Source organism: Engraulis encrasicolus, chromosome 3, assembly GCF_034702125.1.
Source record: "Engraulis encrasicolus isolate BLACKSEA-1 chromosome 3, IST_EnEncr_1.0, whole genome shotgun sequence".
In the NCBI taxonomy this organism is placed as follows: domain Eukaryota; kingdom Metazoa; phylum Chordata; class Actinopteri; order Clupeiformes; family Engraulidae; genus Engraulis; species Engraulis encrasicolus.
Window position 1 is genome coordinate 11,563,979 of NC_085859.1, and position 19,441 is coordinate 11,583,419.

At 43.6% G+C, this 19,441-nt stretch overlaps 3 protein-coding genes across 5 annotated transcripts in view; 2 read left to right on the forward strand and 1 right to left on the reverse strand.

The window, feature by feature from the left end:
* kazald3 (Kazal-type serine peptidase inhibitor domain 3) overlaps positions 1-6,496 on the reverse strand; it is a 10,886-nt gene extending 4,390 nt beyond the window's left edge. The window contains exons 1-2 of the mRNA XM_063194294.1: positions 5,656-6,496; positions 1,522-1,682 (exon numbers count right to left, since the gene is read on the reverse strand). Coding sequence (XP_063050364.1) covers positions 1,522-1,682; positions 5,656-6,154 — 660 coding nt within the window. The 5' untranslated portion in view covers positions 6,155-6,496. The remainder of the gene's footprint in view (positions 1-1,521; positions 1,683-5,655) is intronic.
* A 3,712-nt stretch (positions 6,497-10,208) lies between these two features.
* On the forward strand, positions 10,209-15,681 carry crybb2 (crystallin, beta B2). Its single transcript, XM_063194743.1, has 6 exons — positions 10,209-10,240; positions 10,703-10,776; positions 12,654-12,772; positions 13,566-13,698; positions 14,501-14,643; positions 15,233-15,681. The coding sequence occupies exons 2-6, from the start codon at positions 10,714-10,716 to the stop codon at positions 15,402-15,404; spliced, it is 630 nt and encodes a 209-aa protein (XP_063050813.1). The 5' UTR covers positions 10,209-10,240; positions 10,703-10,713; the 3' UTR covers positions 15,405-15,681.
* A 562-nt stretch (positions 15,682-16,243) lies between these two features.
* The window catches only part of si:ch73-138n13.1 (microtubule-associated protein futsch), a 63,391-nt gene continuing 60,193 nt past the window's right edge, over positions 16,244-19,441 (forward strand). For all 3 annotated transcript variants that reach the window (XM_063194740.1, XM_063194741.1, XM_063194742.1), the window contains exon 1: positions 16,244-16,795. The gene's annotated coding sequence lies outside the window, so the exon portion shown is untranslated. The remainder of the gene's footprint in view (positions 16,796-19,441) is intronic.

Below are 19,441 nucleotides of genomic sequence, written 5' to 3' on the forward strand. Positions count from 1 at the left end.
TTAGCATGAGCGTGACACGTGGCATATATGGCTTTTACTTTGTGAACCTAGCCAGGATTGACCTATACACCTCAGCTTCTCCGCCCCTGATCATGAACAGACGTGAAGGTGTGGGATTATGTGTTCATTTGCTAGTGCCCTGCCGTTTCTGCAAACCCATATGGATGTTGGACCTACACACGTTGTATGATAGGCCTATGTGTACTGATTCTGCAATGGTCTAGACTTGGCACAAACAAGTCCGACAGGCGGACAAAGATGCGTCCGTCTATGCACTACCGCCTTAAAGACACAGGAGGGAATGACAATTGAAAGAATGCATTTCAGACGGACAGACAGACAGACGGACCAACCGACGGACGGACATACCCTCTTATAGAGATGCTATGCATCTAAAAAACAGTATACGGCTTGCTCCACGTTTCTGTACCTCACAATTCGATGCATCAACGGGAAGGACTTGGTTCAATTAATGAAAGACGATCATCTGATCTGAGCAACTCTATTGAAAATCTCAAAAAGCTGAATTTTAAGATAAATTTGTCATTTGCAATTGGGATGTTGAATGAACAACAGCACCCCAAACTTTGCTCTGCTTAGGCTGACAGCGGGAAAACTGGGGTGAATTTCTCAAAACCAAAGTTGCTAACTACATTAACTACTTTGCTGTTTTCAATGCATTTTCCCATTGGCAACTACCGAAGTTGCTAACAGGTTAACAACTTCTCTTTTGAGAAACTCACCCGTGAATTGTTTTCTCCATGGAGGCGGGTCAGCAGTGAAGCATGAGGCCACAAGCAAAAGGAGAGGGCGGGAGGCGCTAGTTTGAAATGGACACTGGTAGCGCTATACATGGGTTCTCAGTGTTTATCAACACGATGTTATGAGGAGGGGCAAGACACTCGCAGCCAACTAGTGAGCTAATTTTTTTGACCGACAGCGGTTTCCAACAATCAGAGGTTGAGTTGTACGCAGCTAGTTTCACGCAGTCAGGTTATAAACAAAACTTAGAACTAGAGATGCACCGGGTCCTGATTTTTAGGATCCTGCCGGATACCGGATCCACTGCTTAAGATCCTGCCGGATCCGGAACCGGATACCGGATCCTACGAAAGGGTTGAAACACATAGCCTACTCGCCCTTTTTATTACGTTGGCTCAAACTATTTTTTAGACTCATTGGCTTACTGCCACACTGCCTGCACTGGCCGCTTCCAAAGTTCTTTCACTCCATGCAGCAATTGGGGTTGTGAAAGACTGACTTAAAAACCTAGGCTAGAGATGCACCAGATCCTGATTTTTAGGTAACTGCCGGATACCGGATCCACTGCTTAAGATCCTGCCGGATCCGGATCCTGTGAAAAACCCTATTATCCTGCCGGATCCAGAACCGGATCTTGGATCCTGTGCATCTCTACTTAGAACCCATGTATGCTGTACTGTTACCTGGACGGAGATGTGTGGGTCGTCCCCGGGCAGGATGATGTCTCGGGTTAGGGTTAGGGTTATATTGCACTGTTACCTGGACGGAGATGTGTGGGTCGTCCCCGGGCAGGATGATGTCTCGGCCGTCCTTCCTCCACTCCACCAGGGCCATGGGGAAGGCAAAGACCTCACACAGCAGAGCCATGCTGCTGCCAGTAATGTTCACATGGTTGTGTGGGGGCACCTTGATGATGGGGGCTGATGGGAGAAAATAGAGGCAGACAGACAAACAGACAGACAGAGAGACAGACAGACAGACGTACCATAAAGACATACAGACAGGTGGACAAAAAGACAGACAGACGTACCATAAAGACATACAGACAGATGGATGAAAATACAGACAGACAGACGTACCATAAAGACATACAGACAGGTGGAGGAAAAGACAGACAGACAAAGCAGACAGGCAGACAGACAGACAGACACGAGAGAGAATGGGAGAAAGACAAAATATGTGATTAAAGGTGTGTGTGGATTTTTTTATAATGCATGATGAAAAAGAGTGTTGTAGACAGACCAGTGGCGTAGCTACAGGTGTTCCAGAGGGTTCCGGGAACACCTACTTTCATAACTGGAACACCTAAAATAAATTGCCGTCACTTGACAACCGATTGTAAACGCAAGCGTCGGGAGTGCAATCATAGGTTTTACATGCAGCCTCCCCACTCACCAGTGGACCTATGCCTGCAGTGCACCTAGTGGCGCTGTCAGTGCAGTACCACCCGGAAAGGTGGCAAGTGGAGTCTTTCGTAATAACTACCTTTAGAATCGCACATCATCGATAGGCTACTGAATAGGCTATGTCAGTGGTGCAACATGATGGTTCTAAAATATGCTGCGATGAAACAGAGTTCTCATCGAAATTATTTTAAAAAGCCACGGCTTTAGGCCCAACAGACTTCAGGTTCCAGAATCGCAGAGGTTCTCCCTTCAAAAAGCAGGCCCACAGTAAGGCCCTGGCCTTACCATCCGACAGGATAACCTGATTCTCACGCAGATGTATATTCACGAAGTGTAACGAAGATGCACGAAGCACTAAGGGTCTGCGCGAGTAGAGGATGATGCAGCTATAGATGAACCAAAATACAGTTAGCTTGGGGATCTCAGATCTCTCTTCTGTAGACGTGCCTAAATGCCAGAGCGATCTGAAAGCTTTCGCCATCCCTGAAGCAGTGAGTGGATGGCTAAATGATTTAGCCCGATACAGTTGGTTGGAGTGCAATATTAAATTGCGGAGGGCGCGAGCGTTATGTGCCTAAAATTATTATGGAAACGAAATGATAAAAATGCCGCACATGTAGGCGACGAGTATGGATTTCAACCCTTTCATTCGTACGTTGCTCCTAAAATAAATATAGTACATCCCATAGAGAAGACCATGCGTGAACGATAACGCGCGCGCAGACACAGACAGTACAGACGCGGTAGTTTTAAAAACAAGTTTGAAGATTTTGATGCAGCTGATACCCCGCATGAACGCTCCATAAAGAAGTCCAGTCGCTAGCATAACTAACACGATTAAACAACATCACATTATGATCTTCAGGGGAGATTTCGCATTAAGAATGCCAGTATGGAGATGCCTGTAAACGGTGTTCTACTTGGTGGAGGAGTAGCATTAGTTGCGGAGAGAGTAACACGCCGACTAACTACCAACTCGGACTGCTACCAAGTGTGAATTGTGTATTTCGTTTGGAGTTGTGGGACGCTCGGAACAGGTCAGGTACCGTGAAGACATTTCCTTTACTTTCTGATTGTCTGGACAACCGGTAAGCTGACTGTTGCTCGTGCTAACCGTGATTACCCACGTCACATTCACACACACACACACACACACACACACACACACACACACACACGCACACGCACACGCACACGTCTCTTCCAGCCAGCCCAGCCTGTCTGTCTGTACCCCTCTTCCCATCCTTTTCTTTTCTCCTTTGTTTTGGTTAAACGGTCGGCCTTTTGGGTTTGTGAAAACTTCTGCTACTAGCTAGAATGGCTGTGTTGGAGGCTGTCCTTGTTGTTTCCCAATTTCGGGATATAAATTAAACACTAAAAAACGTTTCAAACGCAGCCCAACTGGTGGATTGGTGTTCTGTTTGCTAGTTTCAACATTTCCTTAATAATATTTTGTAGCCCTACACACCAGAGCCACCGTTACAGCAAGTGTTTTCAAGAATTAACAGGTTGGCAACACTTCCAGTCAATGTTTGAAAAGGAGCTCGCCGAGGAATGGACTCTGATGAGATAATTGATGTATATTTAAAGCCAATATGCATCCCTTTGAATTCAGTTGCAGCGCAAATATAGCAACAAATAAGTTAGGTTGGGTTTGCCAGTCATGATTCATGCGTAATAGTATGCGTAATAGTATGACACCGTGATAGTAGGCCGATCCGTGCAAACGTGCTGTGTTTACTCTGAGTTGGAAAAAATAAAATAAATAAGGAACACCTGTATTTTCTTGGGAACACCTAGATTTTCTTTTCTAGCTACGCCACTGAGACAGACAGAAATGAAGGGTGGACAAAACATGATAGGCTACAGAGAGAGAGAGAGAGAGAGAGAGAGAGAGAGAGAGAGAGAGAGAGACAGACAGACAGACAGACAGACAGAGAGAGAGGGAAAGAAACCCTGTGGTGGGTGTCAGTGAGCCGGTTGAGATAATTGTGACTTAATAAAAACAGCAAGAGGGGGCAAGTGAAAGAAAGAGCGTTGGCCCAAAGACAGGCAGGAAATAGATAGGGAGGAGATCATGTTCAGAAGTTATTTCCTCCCTCCTCCCTCTCTCTCTCTCTCTCTCTCTCTCTCTCTCTTTCTCTTTCTCTCTCTCTTTTTTTTCTCTTTTTCTCTCTCTCCCCTCTCTCTCTCTCTCTCTCTCTCTCTTTCTGTATCTCTGGACCGTCTGTCTTGCCTGTCTCTCCTCTCAGACTCCTGGACCCACTTGAAAGGTAGTAAATCTTCCCCTAAAGCTGGTGGGAAAATTATAGGGGTAGCGTAAAAAAAATCCCAGCGCAGTAACGGGGCAGACAGAGGTAGTTACTGTTCATCCTCGCCAATGCTACATGCCAAATTATAAATCGTTCCAAAAGGATGGGTACGTAGACGACATTTCATTTTTTTTCCTCTCATTTCTATTGTTTTGAAGAAATAAAACAAGTCGGAAGGGATGTTTTTGTTGGTTCCTGTTTCATCACCAGACCACCTTGTCAAGAGTAGACCACTTGTTGTAGTGTTCCAATGATAGAGACAGCTTGTAATTTTGTTTGTTTTTGTTTTTGTTTTTGTAATTTTGTTTGTTTGTTTTTATTTGTTTACCGTTTATTTACTGAGAATTCCTCTTTGTTTGACAGGTGGCAGAAAATAAGTTTCAACATAAGTCAACTCACAGACACATAGGCTATATCATATAAGCACCGACTGGCATACTAACCATAAGACCTTCCATGTATTGTTTAGTTCAGGCCTAACATAAACTTTTTAAAATTACTTTAGGCTATTCCAAGTTTTGCTCACAATTACATACTTATCTTATGATTTCTTCTGGTTCCACTTTGCAAACTTTTTTATCCAAAAGAAGTAACAACAACAACAACAACAACAACAACAACAACAACAACAACAACAAATAAACGCAAAGGCCTATAGCATTAACTTGACATCAGGTTGGGGAAAGTTGTCAATAATCAAGTTATTAATTGGTTTCCTTGTAAGCCACTGTCTGTTATGTGCAGACAACTAATCCAATTAAAGATAACAAGTGGAGTGGAGAGATTAATTGCATTACCTGAGGCCATCCCTAATGTTTGTTATGGCCACTTTTCACTCCCTAAATCGGATCCCCATGTGGTATTTTGGCAATATAAGGGGCACTGACCTGTACAGCAATTTTAGGGCAGGCAATAAAACCATCCAACCATATTAGCAACCAATCGTTAAGTTCAATTAAATCAACTGACTCGATAGCCATAAAAGGGAAAAACGTCCTGTTAGAGGATTTGCGAGTGCTTTACATCATGTCAGACTCAATTGTGTTAGGCCTACTTTTAGAGACAACGTGTGGATTGACTTGATAACTAGTTTTTTTTTTTTTTAAATGAAAGAAATTGACTTTCATTTAGAAAAAAAGATCTATGGTTTTTTATAGAGTGAGATGCTGATCTACCTGTTTTGCAAGGTCCCTCTGTAAAGTTGAGCATCGGGTTAGAAAACTTTGCTTCTTTGTATTTGCAAATATTCATGTAGGTCTTTCCGTCCGACCCGCACAAAGGCTCATGTGACACACATACACACTGCGGTTCCGCTGTCTCTCCATCCCCCGTGTCCGCCGAGTCCACTCTGCACTCCAGGTCAGAACCACACAGGCCGTAGTACACATTTCTGTCATCCATGTCGCACGTTTGTCCCTCCAGGTTCCCGCATTCCTTGCAACAGTTGCAGCTATCCATAACGACACCGGCTCGACAGCCGGCTGTCACCGGGCAAAGATCTGGCACACACTCCTCGCAGTCCGTCGAATTCCTGCCATCCATTTCCACCATAGCTCGGTAGTAGTCAAAGGAGGCGAGATCCTCGTCGATATCCTCATACCTGTAGTTTGGAAAGCCGCGGCACATCGCGATACTGATAGCAGTTAATGCCAGAATTATTGTAGCGCATGACATGATGACAGATTTAAAGCAGACCACCGGGTGACGGACGGAAATGTTGCTGTTGGCAATTTACACTAAATGACAGACCCTGCAGCGGACTCTCTAATTAAACTACCTGACAACATAACGCCAAGTTAAGTTGGTTCTGGAATCCGTGTCAAAACATCCCTGGTCATCTGACAGCACTGCAAAAAAGTACAGCCCTTGAAGATCCAGCGAGGGGTACTTCGATTTTTCTCTCCCTATAACACCCCAAAACTGCATTCATAAATATTTCCAAGAAGCGACAGTTTAAGTTCTGTTTGAAAACGATATCCCAATGTGTTTCCAAATATCATTCTCGAAAAGGGTGGATCTGGTTTGTAGCAGAGTAGCTACTGCTCTGGACATGTGTAGTACATGTCTTTGCTGCCGTCTTTGAAGTCCGCCCCGTCTCTCCTTCTGACATTCCCCCCATCCCCCCGATAATGTCTTGTCGGGCTACCTCGGAGTGATTGCAAACAGCTTCCTTGGGCATCTGTTGCGCTGCGCGTTGCGCGGAGGGGCGCATGCCCTTGATTCATTTTACAAGTCAATTGAGACTGCGTGTGACACATTCCAGCCATCTCAGACAATTAAACGGTGTGTGTGTGTGTGGGGGGGGGGGGTATATTATGAGAACTGAGAAAAGAAACTTGAATGGTCATGGTTCATACTGTAGCAAAGTCTGCAAAGTGCATCTCAGTCTATCAATTGTACCAGCGTGGAGAGCTTTACGCAGATGCTGGTCTGGTAAAATCATACTGGATCCATTTCAGAGGACGATGGAATTCTCGATTTACTTCAGGAAGCCGTGTAATACATGCATTTAATCAATCAAGGCAGGGCCTTACGAAATGGTGTATGTGCTTCGCTGGGTCCACACAAGAATGCAGCAGAGTGCCAAACCATCTGTAGCAACGGTGCGCACACATCGGCAAAGGGAGCACCACCGATTCTCATAATATGGCATGCATAGAATTCATCCACACTTAGGCCTATTAGTTCAACCCCTACTGAAATTGAAACCATTTGCTGAATACGTCAAAAAACTGGCTCCTGTTTTTCAAAGTCACAAGCAGCTGCACACTGGGATGCCGCTCTACCTAAGTTTGAGTTTGAAGATGTTTTTTAACAGTGACACCTGCTGATGAAGAATAGCTATTGCAAGACATTGTGAAATTGGGAGAGGTCATTGGAATGGCATACTTAAGTAGCCTAGCGAGCCAGACCCGTACAGCAAAAAGCTGTACCAGGGTCTAGGAGGGCTGGGCAGCAGTGTGGGCGGGATAAACGGTTGCTTCAGCACTCAACGCCACGCAATTGGATGGCAAACAACCAATCCCCACACACTTCTGTTTAACGTCACAGCTGTCTAGTGAAGCGGCAATTCCGAGCCGTCGTAGCAGTGAATGCGTGTGATCACCACAGCCACAAACAAGTTTCCTAATAAATCGTGTTTTCACTTACATAGTTCAAAAATGCCTCGTTTTCAACCACACGGCCCTTCTTGATCATCCAGCGAAATGTTGAGCAATTTGGGGCTTGTTAAATGGTTATATTTATGATTGTTGTCAACATGGCATGTTCGGTGTTAGCTAGCTAGCTAGCTGTATACCCATAACTAATACACGGCTGGATATTAGCTCTGTGTAATTGACGACAGATTGGCTAGCCGCTAGCTCGGTAGACTCTAGGTGTCATTCCCATCTATTTAGTAAGCGACTTACAGACTTTCAAAGCTCCCAAATGTCTCGTTTTTAATGACATGGATCTTATTAGAATTTGGGGCAGGCATATAATACAAGGCTGGATACCTAGCTCTGTGTTATTGGCGACAGGTTAGCTAGCCAGCGAGGGCCCCTTTAGGTGGAGCGGCAAATTCGAGCCGTCGTAGCAGTGAATGCATGTGATGACCACAGCCACAAACAAGTGTCCTAATAAATCGTGTTTTCACTTATACAGTTCAAAAATGCCTCGTTTTCAACCACATGGCCCTCCTTGATCAACCAGCGAAATGTTGAGCCATTTGGGGCTTGTTAAATGGTTATATTAAGACTGGATACCTAGCTCTGTGTTATTGACGACAGGTTAGCTAGCCACTAGCTTGGTAGACTATGCCATTCCCATCTATTTAGTAAGCTACTCAAAGACTTTCAAAGCTCCCAAATGTCTCGTTTTTAATGGCATGTGTCTTATTAGAAATTGGGGCAGCAATTTCATTCTACACCTACAGTAGTGGTCTGATAATAGCGTGTGACTATCTGGTCCTGTAAAATGCTCAACTTAGCTTACCGAGCTAGTTTAAAACATCGAATGATCAAATGGTATTGTGCTGTGATCTATTTGTGTCCGATAAGTTCATGGTGTATTATTACATCAGTCCATGTCAGACACGAAATGTATTATCATCCAGGCTTTTAAAATTAAGTGCACTTTCGTGCTGTACGTAGCACGGACGGACACCATGCTTCTTCTTAGAAAGTTTCCTGTTTACTAAGTAGCCCGGCCCCCCTCGCGATTTGATTGGCCCTGTCATCGGATAACTTTCAGCCTCGCAAAACGACCGGGGTCCGCTAGACTGCCCCCGGGAGCAAATTCAATTTGCGGTCGCTAGGGGCGTCTAGATTTCTAGGCTAATACTTAAGGTGCCCTGTGTAAGATTTCATGCTACCCATTCACTAATGTTTTAACCTTTTTCATGAATACACCACCATCAAATTCCAAGTATTCATTATGACTAAGAATATTGCACTTTTAAGGGGGATCTTCTCCATGGTCCGCCATTTTGAATATCCAGAAATAGACATTTTTAGCTGCAAAAATGACTGTACTTGGGCCATACTAGAACATATTAGTTAATGACTTAGTAAACTTTCATGAAAAGTTGACAAAGTTCAAATTTGGCAATAGGCAACCCTGTTTCAATGAGCAGCATAGTTGCAGTAGGCCTACCTTTTTTTTTGACAATTTCCTGCACACTGCACCTTTAATGCACAAATACAAAAAGAAAGTTCAGGAAAAAAAAGACTTGGTCAAAAAAACACTTTTCAGTCGGTTGCCTACCATCTTTTGCCAGTAGGCCAACCATCTTCTTCTCAAATACTACCCTTTGTAACTGTAACAAATAATGAAATATCCATCCTTGGGGAACATAGGACAGATTGGACTGAAATGTTTTCATGAAGGATTAAATGGGTTACTTACTACTTTGCATCTGTATGTGGATGTTTTTTTTTTTTTAATCAGCAAACAATGTCTTTTGGTTATGTAACTGCATAAATGACAAGGAAGGTTCTCCCAATTCCAAATGCCACAAGCATGGAGAAAAAAGCATATGAAATCATATACTAAAAAGCATATAAACTATTCTTGAGCATGTAAACCATTATGTAGCCAATATGTAGCCAATATGCTATTGATGATTTGACTGTAATCAATCTATATAGAAACTTCAGAGAGACTGCCACATTAAGTACAAATAAGCTTGTATCTCTCTCTCTCTCTCTCTCTCTCTCTCTCTCTCTCTCTCTCTCTCTCTCTCTCTCTCTCTCTCTCTCTCTCTCTCTCATTGTCTCTTTGTCTCCCCCTCCCATTCAGTGCGTACACTGCAGCGCGGGCTCATTGTCCATATCAGACTCTTGGCACAGGCTGTGCTGAATCATGGGATATCAAACAATGAGCGGCAGGTTGAAACTGACAACTAATGAAATAACTTTGCGCGGGATGGGCGGGAAGGGGGGCTGCAGTTGTAGTGTGTGTGTGTGTGTGTGTGTGTGTGTGTGTGTGTGTGTGTGTGTGTGTGTGTGTGTGTGTGTGTGTGTGTGTAAAGGGGGAGGCAAAGCGGGGTGGGGCGGGCAAGGGGTGGGTGAGGGTGTGGGGGGGTTGGAGAGTTTCAGGTTGGCACTATGCTCTCCCCACCACAGCCCAGCTGGGTTGGCCAGCCAGCCTATTATAGGCCATGATGAGGAGGGCATCCCGAGCACAGATGAGTGTTGGCAAAGTTTCCACCCCTGGTGTTGGCGTATATAAATTGCCCCACTCGTGCCACCCACAACAGACTGGCACAACCAGGAGCTGGTAAGCATACGGTTTGGCTCTCAAACGTCAATTTACATCTTTGATGCTAATGTAAATACTTTTAAACTGTTGTTTGTTCTCGTCAAATATGTCCCTTTATGCTGTGCTTTTAGTGCAGGTAAGTTTGTTGTTATAGCAAGGAATAACAAATAACTTTTAATAGGACTATATAATAATTGAAGAATAACTGATAACTCCTGATAGGGTTTATATAGATTAATGTGTAATTATGTATAAAAAATAACTTTAAAAAAATATTTTCATCAATCTCTTAAATTATTGCATACCTTGTTTTTTTTTTTTAAAAACTGTCTTTCCTTGATTCTACTTTATTGAATTTTTCTAAGACTTTTATACATTTCGTATTACCCTCGAAAAGTCCATAGATGTCCTGAGTTCTTCAAAAGATTTCCTGTTCATGTATAATGTCAAACATATGTACTGTGCATCTTTCAAATGAAGCCCAGATCACTATGGCAACGGACCACCAGAAACCAGCATCCAAGCAGCAGCAGCCAGCCAGTAGTGCTTTTAAGGTGAGTCCAGTCCACTCAGTCTTAGTTTAAAGAAACTCCCGCACACGGACCATTTCGCTGTTCTTTCTTTAATAAACAACGTTTCGGTACTAGACCTTCATCAGGCAAGATTGCCTGATGAAGGTCTAGTACCGAAATGTCATTTATTAAAGAAAGAACAGCGAAGTGGTCCGTGTTCAGGAGTTTCTTTAAACTATTGCTTAGTGACCCATGGTGCCATCTCCGACGCACCTGCCAGCTGAGGTGTGCGAAAAAAGCCGAAGTTTAACGAGTCCACTCAGTCTGGCAGGACGCACAATGAACTCAAACTCAATTCACCTCGATTCACCTTCACTCATCAACTCTCTTTGTCCATCATATTACCCTTTCACAGCTCAGTCGATACTGAAATAAGGGGAAGCTATGTCTTGAACTTATGTTCATACAGTACATTCCTGCATTTACTGTGCATGAATGAATAGCACAATTCTATCGGTCTGACTTGATTTGACCTCTGGGATAATGTGCGCTGTTCGTCCAGTGGAATGTTGTAAGGCGTAAGTACCATAGCACTACTATAACATCATTACTCTATGTTTACTCATCATTATCTCATCTTGGTCATTGCAGTTATGGTACCAGCAGATTTATAACATGGGGCCATGTCTTCAGAGTTTAATCATGTCTGTAGTATATAGTCCTTTAACACGACTATAGCAGAGATCTGGTGTTATACAACCCTAGTCGTTAAATCAGAATATTACCGAGGGATCCCTTCAGCAAGACGTGATAGACAAGACAGTAATATACCGGTAATAAACATAGGGTTCACACGCCATCACAAGGCCATGTAATTAGTCTCTGATTCTATTGGGGGTGGACAGGAAGGAATGGAGAAGCCTGGCCTGCGCAGTGTATTTTGCTGTATTTTGCTGTGTCTATTCAACATTCTGAGAGTCAAAACTAACACTCCCCTTCGGTCGTTGGTCCTACCCCCCAAATGTTGAATTAACACGGCAAAGTACACCTTGTAGTGCTTCATCGGAGTTAGAGGATTACATTTGCTGGGAATTCCCCGCAGGTCCCATGGGATGGGAATAGAAATCGTATCAGTCAACAGGAGCAGGCAGGAGCAGGATTTTTTTTTTTTTTTTTTAAACACAGGGAGCCACAATGTGAGCAGGAGCAGCAATGTAAAACAACAGAAAAGGAATGGGATCTGGACGGGATCCACTGGGAATCATTCTACAGATGTTTTTTTTTTTCTCGAGCCCAAGATTGGGATCGGAAGGGATTTTTTTCTGTACACATAAAAAAATGCACTTTTAATTCAACACTTAGTCTATTTGGCCCCTCTCTAAGTGTTGACCTAATGAACAACACTGCTTTTTTTTCTCACAGTGTAGGATTGGGGTGGGAGAGGATTGAAAATCCACTCGTGGATGGACTGTCCATAAGTCATGCAGGGCATTTTCCAGGTGGACTGTTGTTGATTATTTCGGCCTGGTCCTGCCCTAAATGCATTGGGATCAGTCCTCATGTCACCACAGCTGATCGCTCCGAATCAATAATCAATATTTATAATCAATATTTCGCTGTTGTGGTCAAAATAGCTCATAATAGATGACAAAATTGTATATTAAAATGTCATCTCTATTATATTATTATTATATTAATTATTGTTCATAGTATTATATTATTTATATTGTATATTATTTATATTTCATATTTATATGTCACAGGCTTCATTGTGTCTCTAAATACCTGATCGACCACCAGTCATGGAAAGCCCGGTCTGATTTTTTAGCCCCAGTTCAGCCCTGAATCCACTCCGGTGTCATGCTCTCTCTAACCTGAATCTCCTCTTTGTTTCTACCTCCACCGCACCATGCACGCAGCTGATCATCTATGAACAGGAGAACTTCCAGGGCCAATGCCATGAGCTGACTGGGCCCTGTAACAATCTCGAAGAGGCGGGCGTGGAGAAAGTGGGCTCGATACTGGTGCTGTGTGGACCGTGAGTGTGGTCTGTTGCTCGGTGTGGTCCGTCTGACTGTCTGTATGGTTTGTGCTCTCTCTCTCTCTCTCTCTCTCTCTCTCTCTCTCTCTCTCTCTCTCTCTCTCTCTCTCTCTCTCTCTCTCTCTCTCTCTCTCCCCCTGTGTGTGTGTGTGTGTGTGTGTGTGTGTGTGTGTGTGTGTGTGTGTGTGTGTGTGTGTGTGTGTGTGTGTGTGTGTGTGTGTGTGTGTGTGTGTGTGTGTGTGTGTGTGCGTGTTAGGGACAGAAATAGTGCTCTTAAGGAGTATTGAGCCTGAGAGATATACTGTATATATTGAACTGCACTGTGTACTGTATATATAAAGCATGAATGCTCTACTACTGTACTGTGCTCCAAGTGTGCGCGTGCGTGTTAATGTGTGCGCGTGTGCGTGTGTGTGTGTGTGTGTGTGTGTGTGTGTGTGTGTGTGTGTGTGTGTGTGTGTGTGTGTGTGCATGTGTGCGAGTGTGTGTGCGTATACGTGTGTGTTGTTAAGACTAATGCACAGTGTGTGTATCCTAAATTCCTAAATATTCGGTGTGAATGCTCTCTCCAGGTGGAAGGGATATGACAAGCCTGGCTGCAAGGGCATGAGGGGGGGACTGGGATGCTTCAGTCTGTGTGTGTGTGTGTGTGTGTGTGTGTGTGTGTGTGTGTGTGTGTGCGTGCGTGCGTGTGTGTGTGTGTGTGTGTGTTGGTAAGAGTAACGTGTGTATCATGCATCATCATAGTGTGTATTGTGAATATTTGGTGCGGTTGCTCCCTCTACCGTAGGTGGGTGGGATATGAGAAGCCTGGCTGCCAGGGTGAGCAGTATGTGTTTGAGAAGGGCGAGTATCCTCGCTGGGACACCTGGACCAACAGCAGACGCAGTGAATGCCTCTTCGCCTTCCGCCCCATCAAAGTGGTAAGTTATATACCTCTCCCCCTTTCGCCTCCTCCCTCCCAAACGTGACATTAATCACTCTTATGGTCTCAGCATTACTTATACGGTATATATGTACACTCATTAGGTCTCTCCAATACCTCTAACAATTGTTTTTAAGTACTTTTTGGGCTTTTCCTGCCTTTATTATGTTAGGACGGTAAAATGGTGACAGCAAAGTATTGGGGAGAGAAAGATGGTGTAGGGCTGGGAAATGAGTGACCCAGATGGGACTCGAACCTGTGTCCCCATGCATAGGGTATGAGAGCTCTACAGTGCACCACAGAGCCTCCACTTGTGCTGATTCTGTACAGGAGGTCCGCACACTGTAGCTCCACTTTGAAAATGTATTCAGGTCTTCATCAGGCATGTCAACACACATGCCTGACCCTTGCCTGATGAAGACCCTGTTGTATGACCTGAATAAATGAGGAGCTCTTACCAAAATGAGATATATCCATATTATAGAATGTTGGGAAATTGACATTTTTGTATTGGGCATTCCACTTTTACAGAGGTTTAAAAAGTATGTTCTGAAAACATTTGAATGGCAAGAATTCACACATAGATCATAGGACTTTTTAACAGTCCATTCCAATATCACTATGCAAAAAGTCAAAAATGGTGGATATAGCGTTTTGGAAAAGAGCTCTTCAAATGTAAATTGCTAGCTTTCAGTTCAGAGCTTTCAGCTCTTGGTAGTGTATCATTGTTCTGTTTTTCAGTGAGTGCTTTGTTAAAATAAAATAAAAACTTTGTTGTGTTCCTTGACTGATTTTCGTAGGATGGACAGGAACATAAGATCATGCTGTTCGAGAACGCTGGCTTCTCAGGGAAGAAGATCGAGATCATAGATGACGACGTTCCCAGTTTCCACTCGCATGGTTACCACGAGAAAGTCTGCTCCGTCAGGGTGCAGTGCGGAACGTAAGCACAAAATTCCCTTATTCTCTTCTCCCCTAGCCCGCTTCTTTTTTTCCGAAAGCATTCGTGCTTAGCTTAACTGGTGGTCCATGGGAAATTGAGTTACAACCAGCAACTAGCATCTTTGTTTTTTCAACCTACCTTTTTTTAAACTTCGGAGACTTTTTCTATTTTCTTTACACTTTTGTTTTAGTTTTTGGGGATTTTTTATAGCAAAAAAACTTGTGAATTCTTGAATTTATGAAGTACATGACAATAGATATATTGTAATCTTGTAGTTCCTATAGTTAGTAATGTCAATGTTGAGAAACATACCCCTGGTCAGGTGCTGTAAGGCTGTGTGGCCTAAGAGCATGGGAGGCTACATGACAAGAAATGGGTGAATAACAATAATGCCTTAATATGCCTTATGTCAGGATTTCCCTATTCTTACTAGTCATATGTGTCACCCACTCTCTTACTCATCTTTCCCATCTTTCCCATCTCTCTCTCTTTCTCTCTCTCTCTCTCTCTCTCTCTCTCTCTCTCTCTCTCTCTCTCTCTCTCTCTCTCTCTCTCTCTCTCTCCCCCCCCATTCACCTGCGTTTCACAGGTGGGTGGGCTACCAGTATCCAGGCTACAGAGGCTTCCAGTACCTGTTCGAGAAGGGCGAGTACAAGGAGGGCTCCGAGTTTGGTGCCCAGCAGCCTCAGATCCAGTCCGTGAGACGCGTCCGTGACATGCAGTGGCACCAGAGGGGTGTCTTCCACGCCCCCAGCAACTAAGCATCACAACTCCCAAATACCTCTCCACCCCATCCCACCCAGCCCCTCACCATTCCCTTTCCTTTCCTGTACCCCAACATCCATCTCACGCCCGTGTCCCTGACCACCTGTAATTTAAACACCTATGACCTCCCCGACCCACTCACACACCCACCCATGACCACTAACCCCCCTCCTCCCTGTGCCCAAGTGCCTTAGCTGTAGAATATCTTCATTCGATATCCATGCCAAGTGCTATGACATTTTGCCCCTTTAATGCTGCATCATTTTCATGCATTTGCCATCGTCTCAGTGATATCTTTGCTACTGCATGCAAATAAATTATTTTGCTTGATGACTGAAGAGGAAATGTGTTTGATTAAGCATCCTGTGTGAATCTCACTCTCATAATGGTGTTTGAACCATTCTCACCACATGCACCATAAATATCGGCCTGCACAGTATACTGCACAGTAACAACACGAGTTGATGCTTATTGGTCATGAGTATTTTTGATGTATGCATCAATCAATCAATCAATCAATCAATCAATCAATCAATCAATCAATCAATCAATCAATCAATCAATCAATCAATTAAATAATCAATTGTATTTTTTTTAAAAGCATTGATGATGGAATTCATCAGGCAAATTTTAGTTTAAATTATATTTAAACTCACAATTTTGAGAACAGGCAAGTACCGTGTATCTATTTCCACAAGGTGGCACACTTTGCTCAGTCTTCACCTTACTCATGCGGTTGGACTGCCTCCCTGGTTGGGTTTGAATACCAAAACAAATCCCTTCTCCTTCCGTGGAATCCGAGCCGTGCCTCCGTTTTCCGGGTTTTCTCCATCAAGTTAGGATGACGCAAAATGGTACAATTACAGCAAACTAGATAAGTTGCGTTCAGGGGATAAAGCGTTACGACTCCCCGAGAACTGTGTTTCTGGTGTATTGAAATGGCTCGACAGGTGCATTAAAAATGCACAGGTAACTTATACATCACCCAGTCACACTTCCCACTGACCTAACCTACCGGTGGTGGCCAGGTTAGCTACGTCTCAGGGGGCCGAACCGAGTCCTTGCATAGATCACTGTAATGGCTTCGGACTAGTGAAGGATTGGTTGAGGAGGTACAAAGCCGTATCCGGAGGGCGAAAAACTAAACCAGTGCGTAAAAACATAGACACGACAGGTGGACAGATGTCTGGATGAAGTTGTTTTGCGTCTCTACCTCACCTGTCTTTGGGCGATAGCTAGCCAGTTTGGCTTCTGGACCACTGGTGGTAGGCTTCCCAAGGAAAGAGGAGACGGGCTGACTACTTTTTTCTTCCACTTTTGGAGGAATTTCTGCATTGAATACAGCTGAAAGTAGGGACCAAAGCGACGCACTCAAGTATCCACAAAGGTAAGGGAAAGTAAATGCGTCTAATATGTAATTGTTGTTGTGCGTAATTTATAGCAGTCTGGCTGGATAGCAAGTTAGCATATTAGACGCAGCTGACCGACTTGGTTATGTGGCTAGCTTAGTTGGACACTTGGGGCTTGCTGCTCTGCTAACAATAAGCCCAATGGCGATTTGGTCCACTTGGCTAGCACGTTAGCTTACATGGACATTATCTGCTCTGATAAAAAGGCAAAGAAATTAGTCCGTCTCTAAAGTATTTTGCGTATACGCAACACTCTATATCCCAACCACATCGCACCTATAGCCAGTGATAACATTATTATGGTCACTGCCAGAGTAGCACCTTTCAACTTGAATGAATTCATTGTCCAACTATATCATCAGGTCAAGATTCGTATCATGTAATTCACGAAATTTACGGTATTTCATTATCTTGAACTATTGTCAGGTAATGATATCTTGGCTTAGGCTTGCATTCTGAAAAAAGTAGACCTGAATGGTTGGAAAAGTGGAGCCTGAGTCAACATTATGCCTCTTGAAACGCACTTGTGTCCACAAACTGTACTCTGACATATTGTTTTGACGTGCGTAATATACGTGTAATATTTTGTGTCAAAAAGGCAAGTAAAGACGCATTATTTCATTTAACACATTTGCTTGCGTGAACTAGAACCACCCACGTATTATAAGTGTGCGTTATGGCACGCTATTAAAACAGTGACCAGAAAGCTAATGATTTTATGGCTTTCTACGCAATGGTCTTTGATTGACTGAAGTCTACAGTCGGCCTTCTTATGGTGTCCCCAAGAAATGAATGAATATTTTTGCTGGTGCACTTGAGGTACTTTTCCTCTGTAAAACTGGTTCAACCAGTGTTTGTGCTGTCTGAGCAACACACACACACACACACACACACACACACACACACACACACACACACACACACACACACACACACACACACACACACACACACACACATACATACATACATACATACATACACACACACACACACAGCACATGAGTCCAGACTGTGTACAGGAAATGTTGCACAAAAGCCTTAAGGATAGAAAACCAAGCAAGTGGTCTCTTCACGGGTGAAAGACAGCCGCAGCAGACATTCTGTACCATACTTTAGTCAGATGAGTGAATGAGACACAAACAAAACCAACAAATAGTCTCTCCAGCATATTCTCTTTGGCCTTTTGCCGTCTACAACTGGGTAAGTATGTGGCCATTGATCATTTTTTGTTTGTGCTGGACACAACGAGAGAAGAAAAGAGTAGAATCCAGTCTTTGGAGAGTTTGTTGTGCCAGCTGTGATATCATACTATTGGCGTTAGGGGCGCATTTTATGCTGCTGTGCAGATTTTCCCCAAATGAAAGGGTGTGTTTAGTGCTTGTGTCAGCATAAAACCAACATGAAATGAAATTGTTGGGAAAATGCGTCTTCTAGAGCTGCTGGTCGAAATACTTTGGGAAATGGGCTAGTTGTATTGCACCGTCTGCCTTCTCTCTCTCTCTCTCTCGCTCTCTGTCTCTCTCTCTCTCTCTCTCTCTCTCTCTCTCTCTCTCTCTCTCTCTCTCTCTCTCTACTGTATTCGTCTCTCTACTATATTCTTCTTCTCCTGCTGCTCTTCTGGCCAGATTCTGAATCAGCACGGTTATGTCAGGCAAGCCCGGGGGTGCTCAGAGGTGATAAAGTCTACCCCAAATTCAGGCCAGACATCAGCGAGCTTTCCTTCCAGCAAAAGTAGGCTTTTGTAGGTAGATTTAAAAAGGCTTTGAAAGATTTGGTAACTTGAAATTAACTTTGAATAGTTTCCTGGACAGGGTTTGTGGTCGTTTTTCATGTCTTTAGGTGGGCTTTGATATCTTTTTAAAGAGCAGATCTTAGTCATACTGTCGATCATCCAAGTTCCAGGATGAGGCAGACCTTTAGTGTCATTCCGTCACTCCGTCATTCCGTTATATTTATATATGTATACGTTTTTAGGAACTATCTCCCACCCTCCCCAGTATGTCGGCAATGTTTATCATCAGCATGGTCTTGCCATGCCATCATACTATGACTATACTACTTTGAACTTACTTTGAACAAAATCTTTGGGATGGCCAAGGCCGCATTAGGGCATATTAACGCCAGAATTGAATAGAATAGAATAGAATAGAATAGAATAGAATAGAAAGCATTTGTCATACACGTTACAATGATATGTGAAGCCAACCTTCCAGGTGCATACAACATGCAGTAGGTCAGTGTAATAAAGAGAACCAGTTCAAGTCAAATCAAGTTGGAGTGCAGGACCTCAAAAAGCTACTGTACACATTAGGGCTAGGCTAATAGTAAAACACTGTTGTTTGTTTGTCAAACCTGGGGTGAATTTCTCGAAACCAAAGTTGCTTACTACATTAGCTACTTTGTTGCTTTCAATGCATTTTCCCATTGGCAACTACCGAAGTTGCTAACAGGCTAACAACTTCCCTTTTGAGAAACTCACCCCTGATAAGCAATTAATGAGGGTACTTTGGACATTTGCGGCACTCTTAAGTCAAACTAAGTCATCTGTTCGTTGTTAAATTATCAGCTGTCCTTCTTTCCTTGTCCTTTCCTTGTCCTTTCCTTGCTCGTCTCTCTCTCCC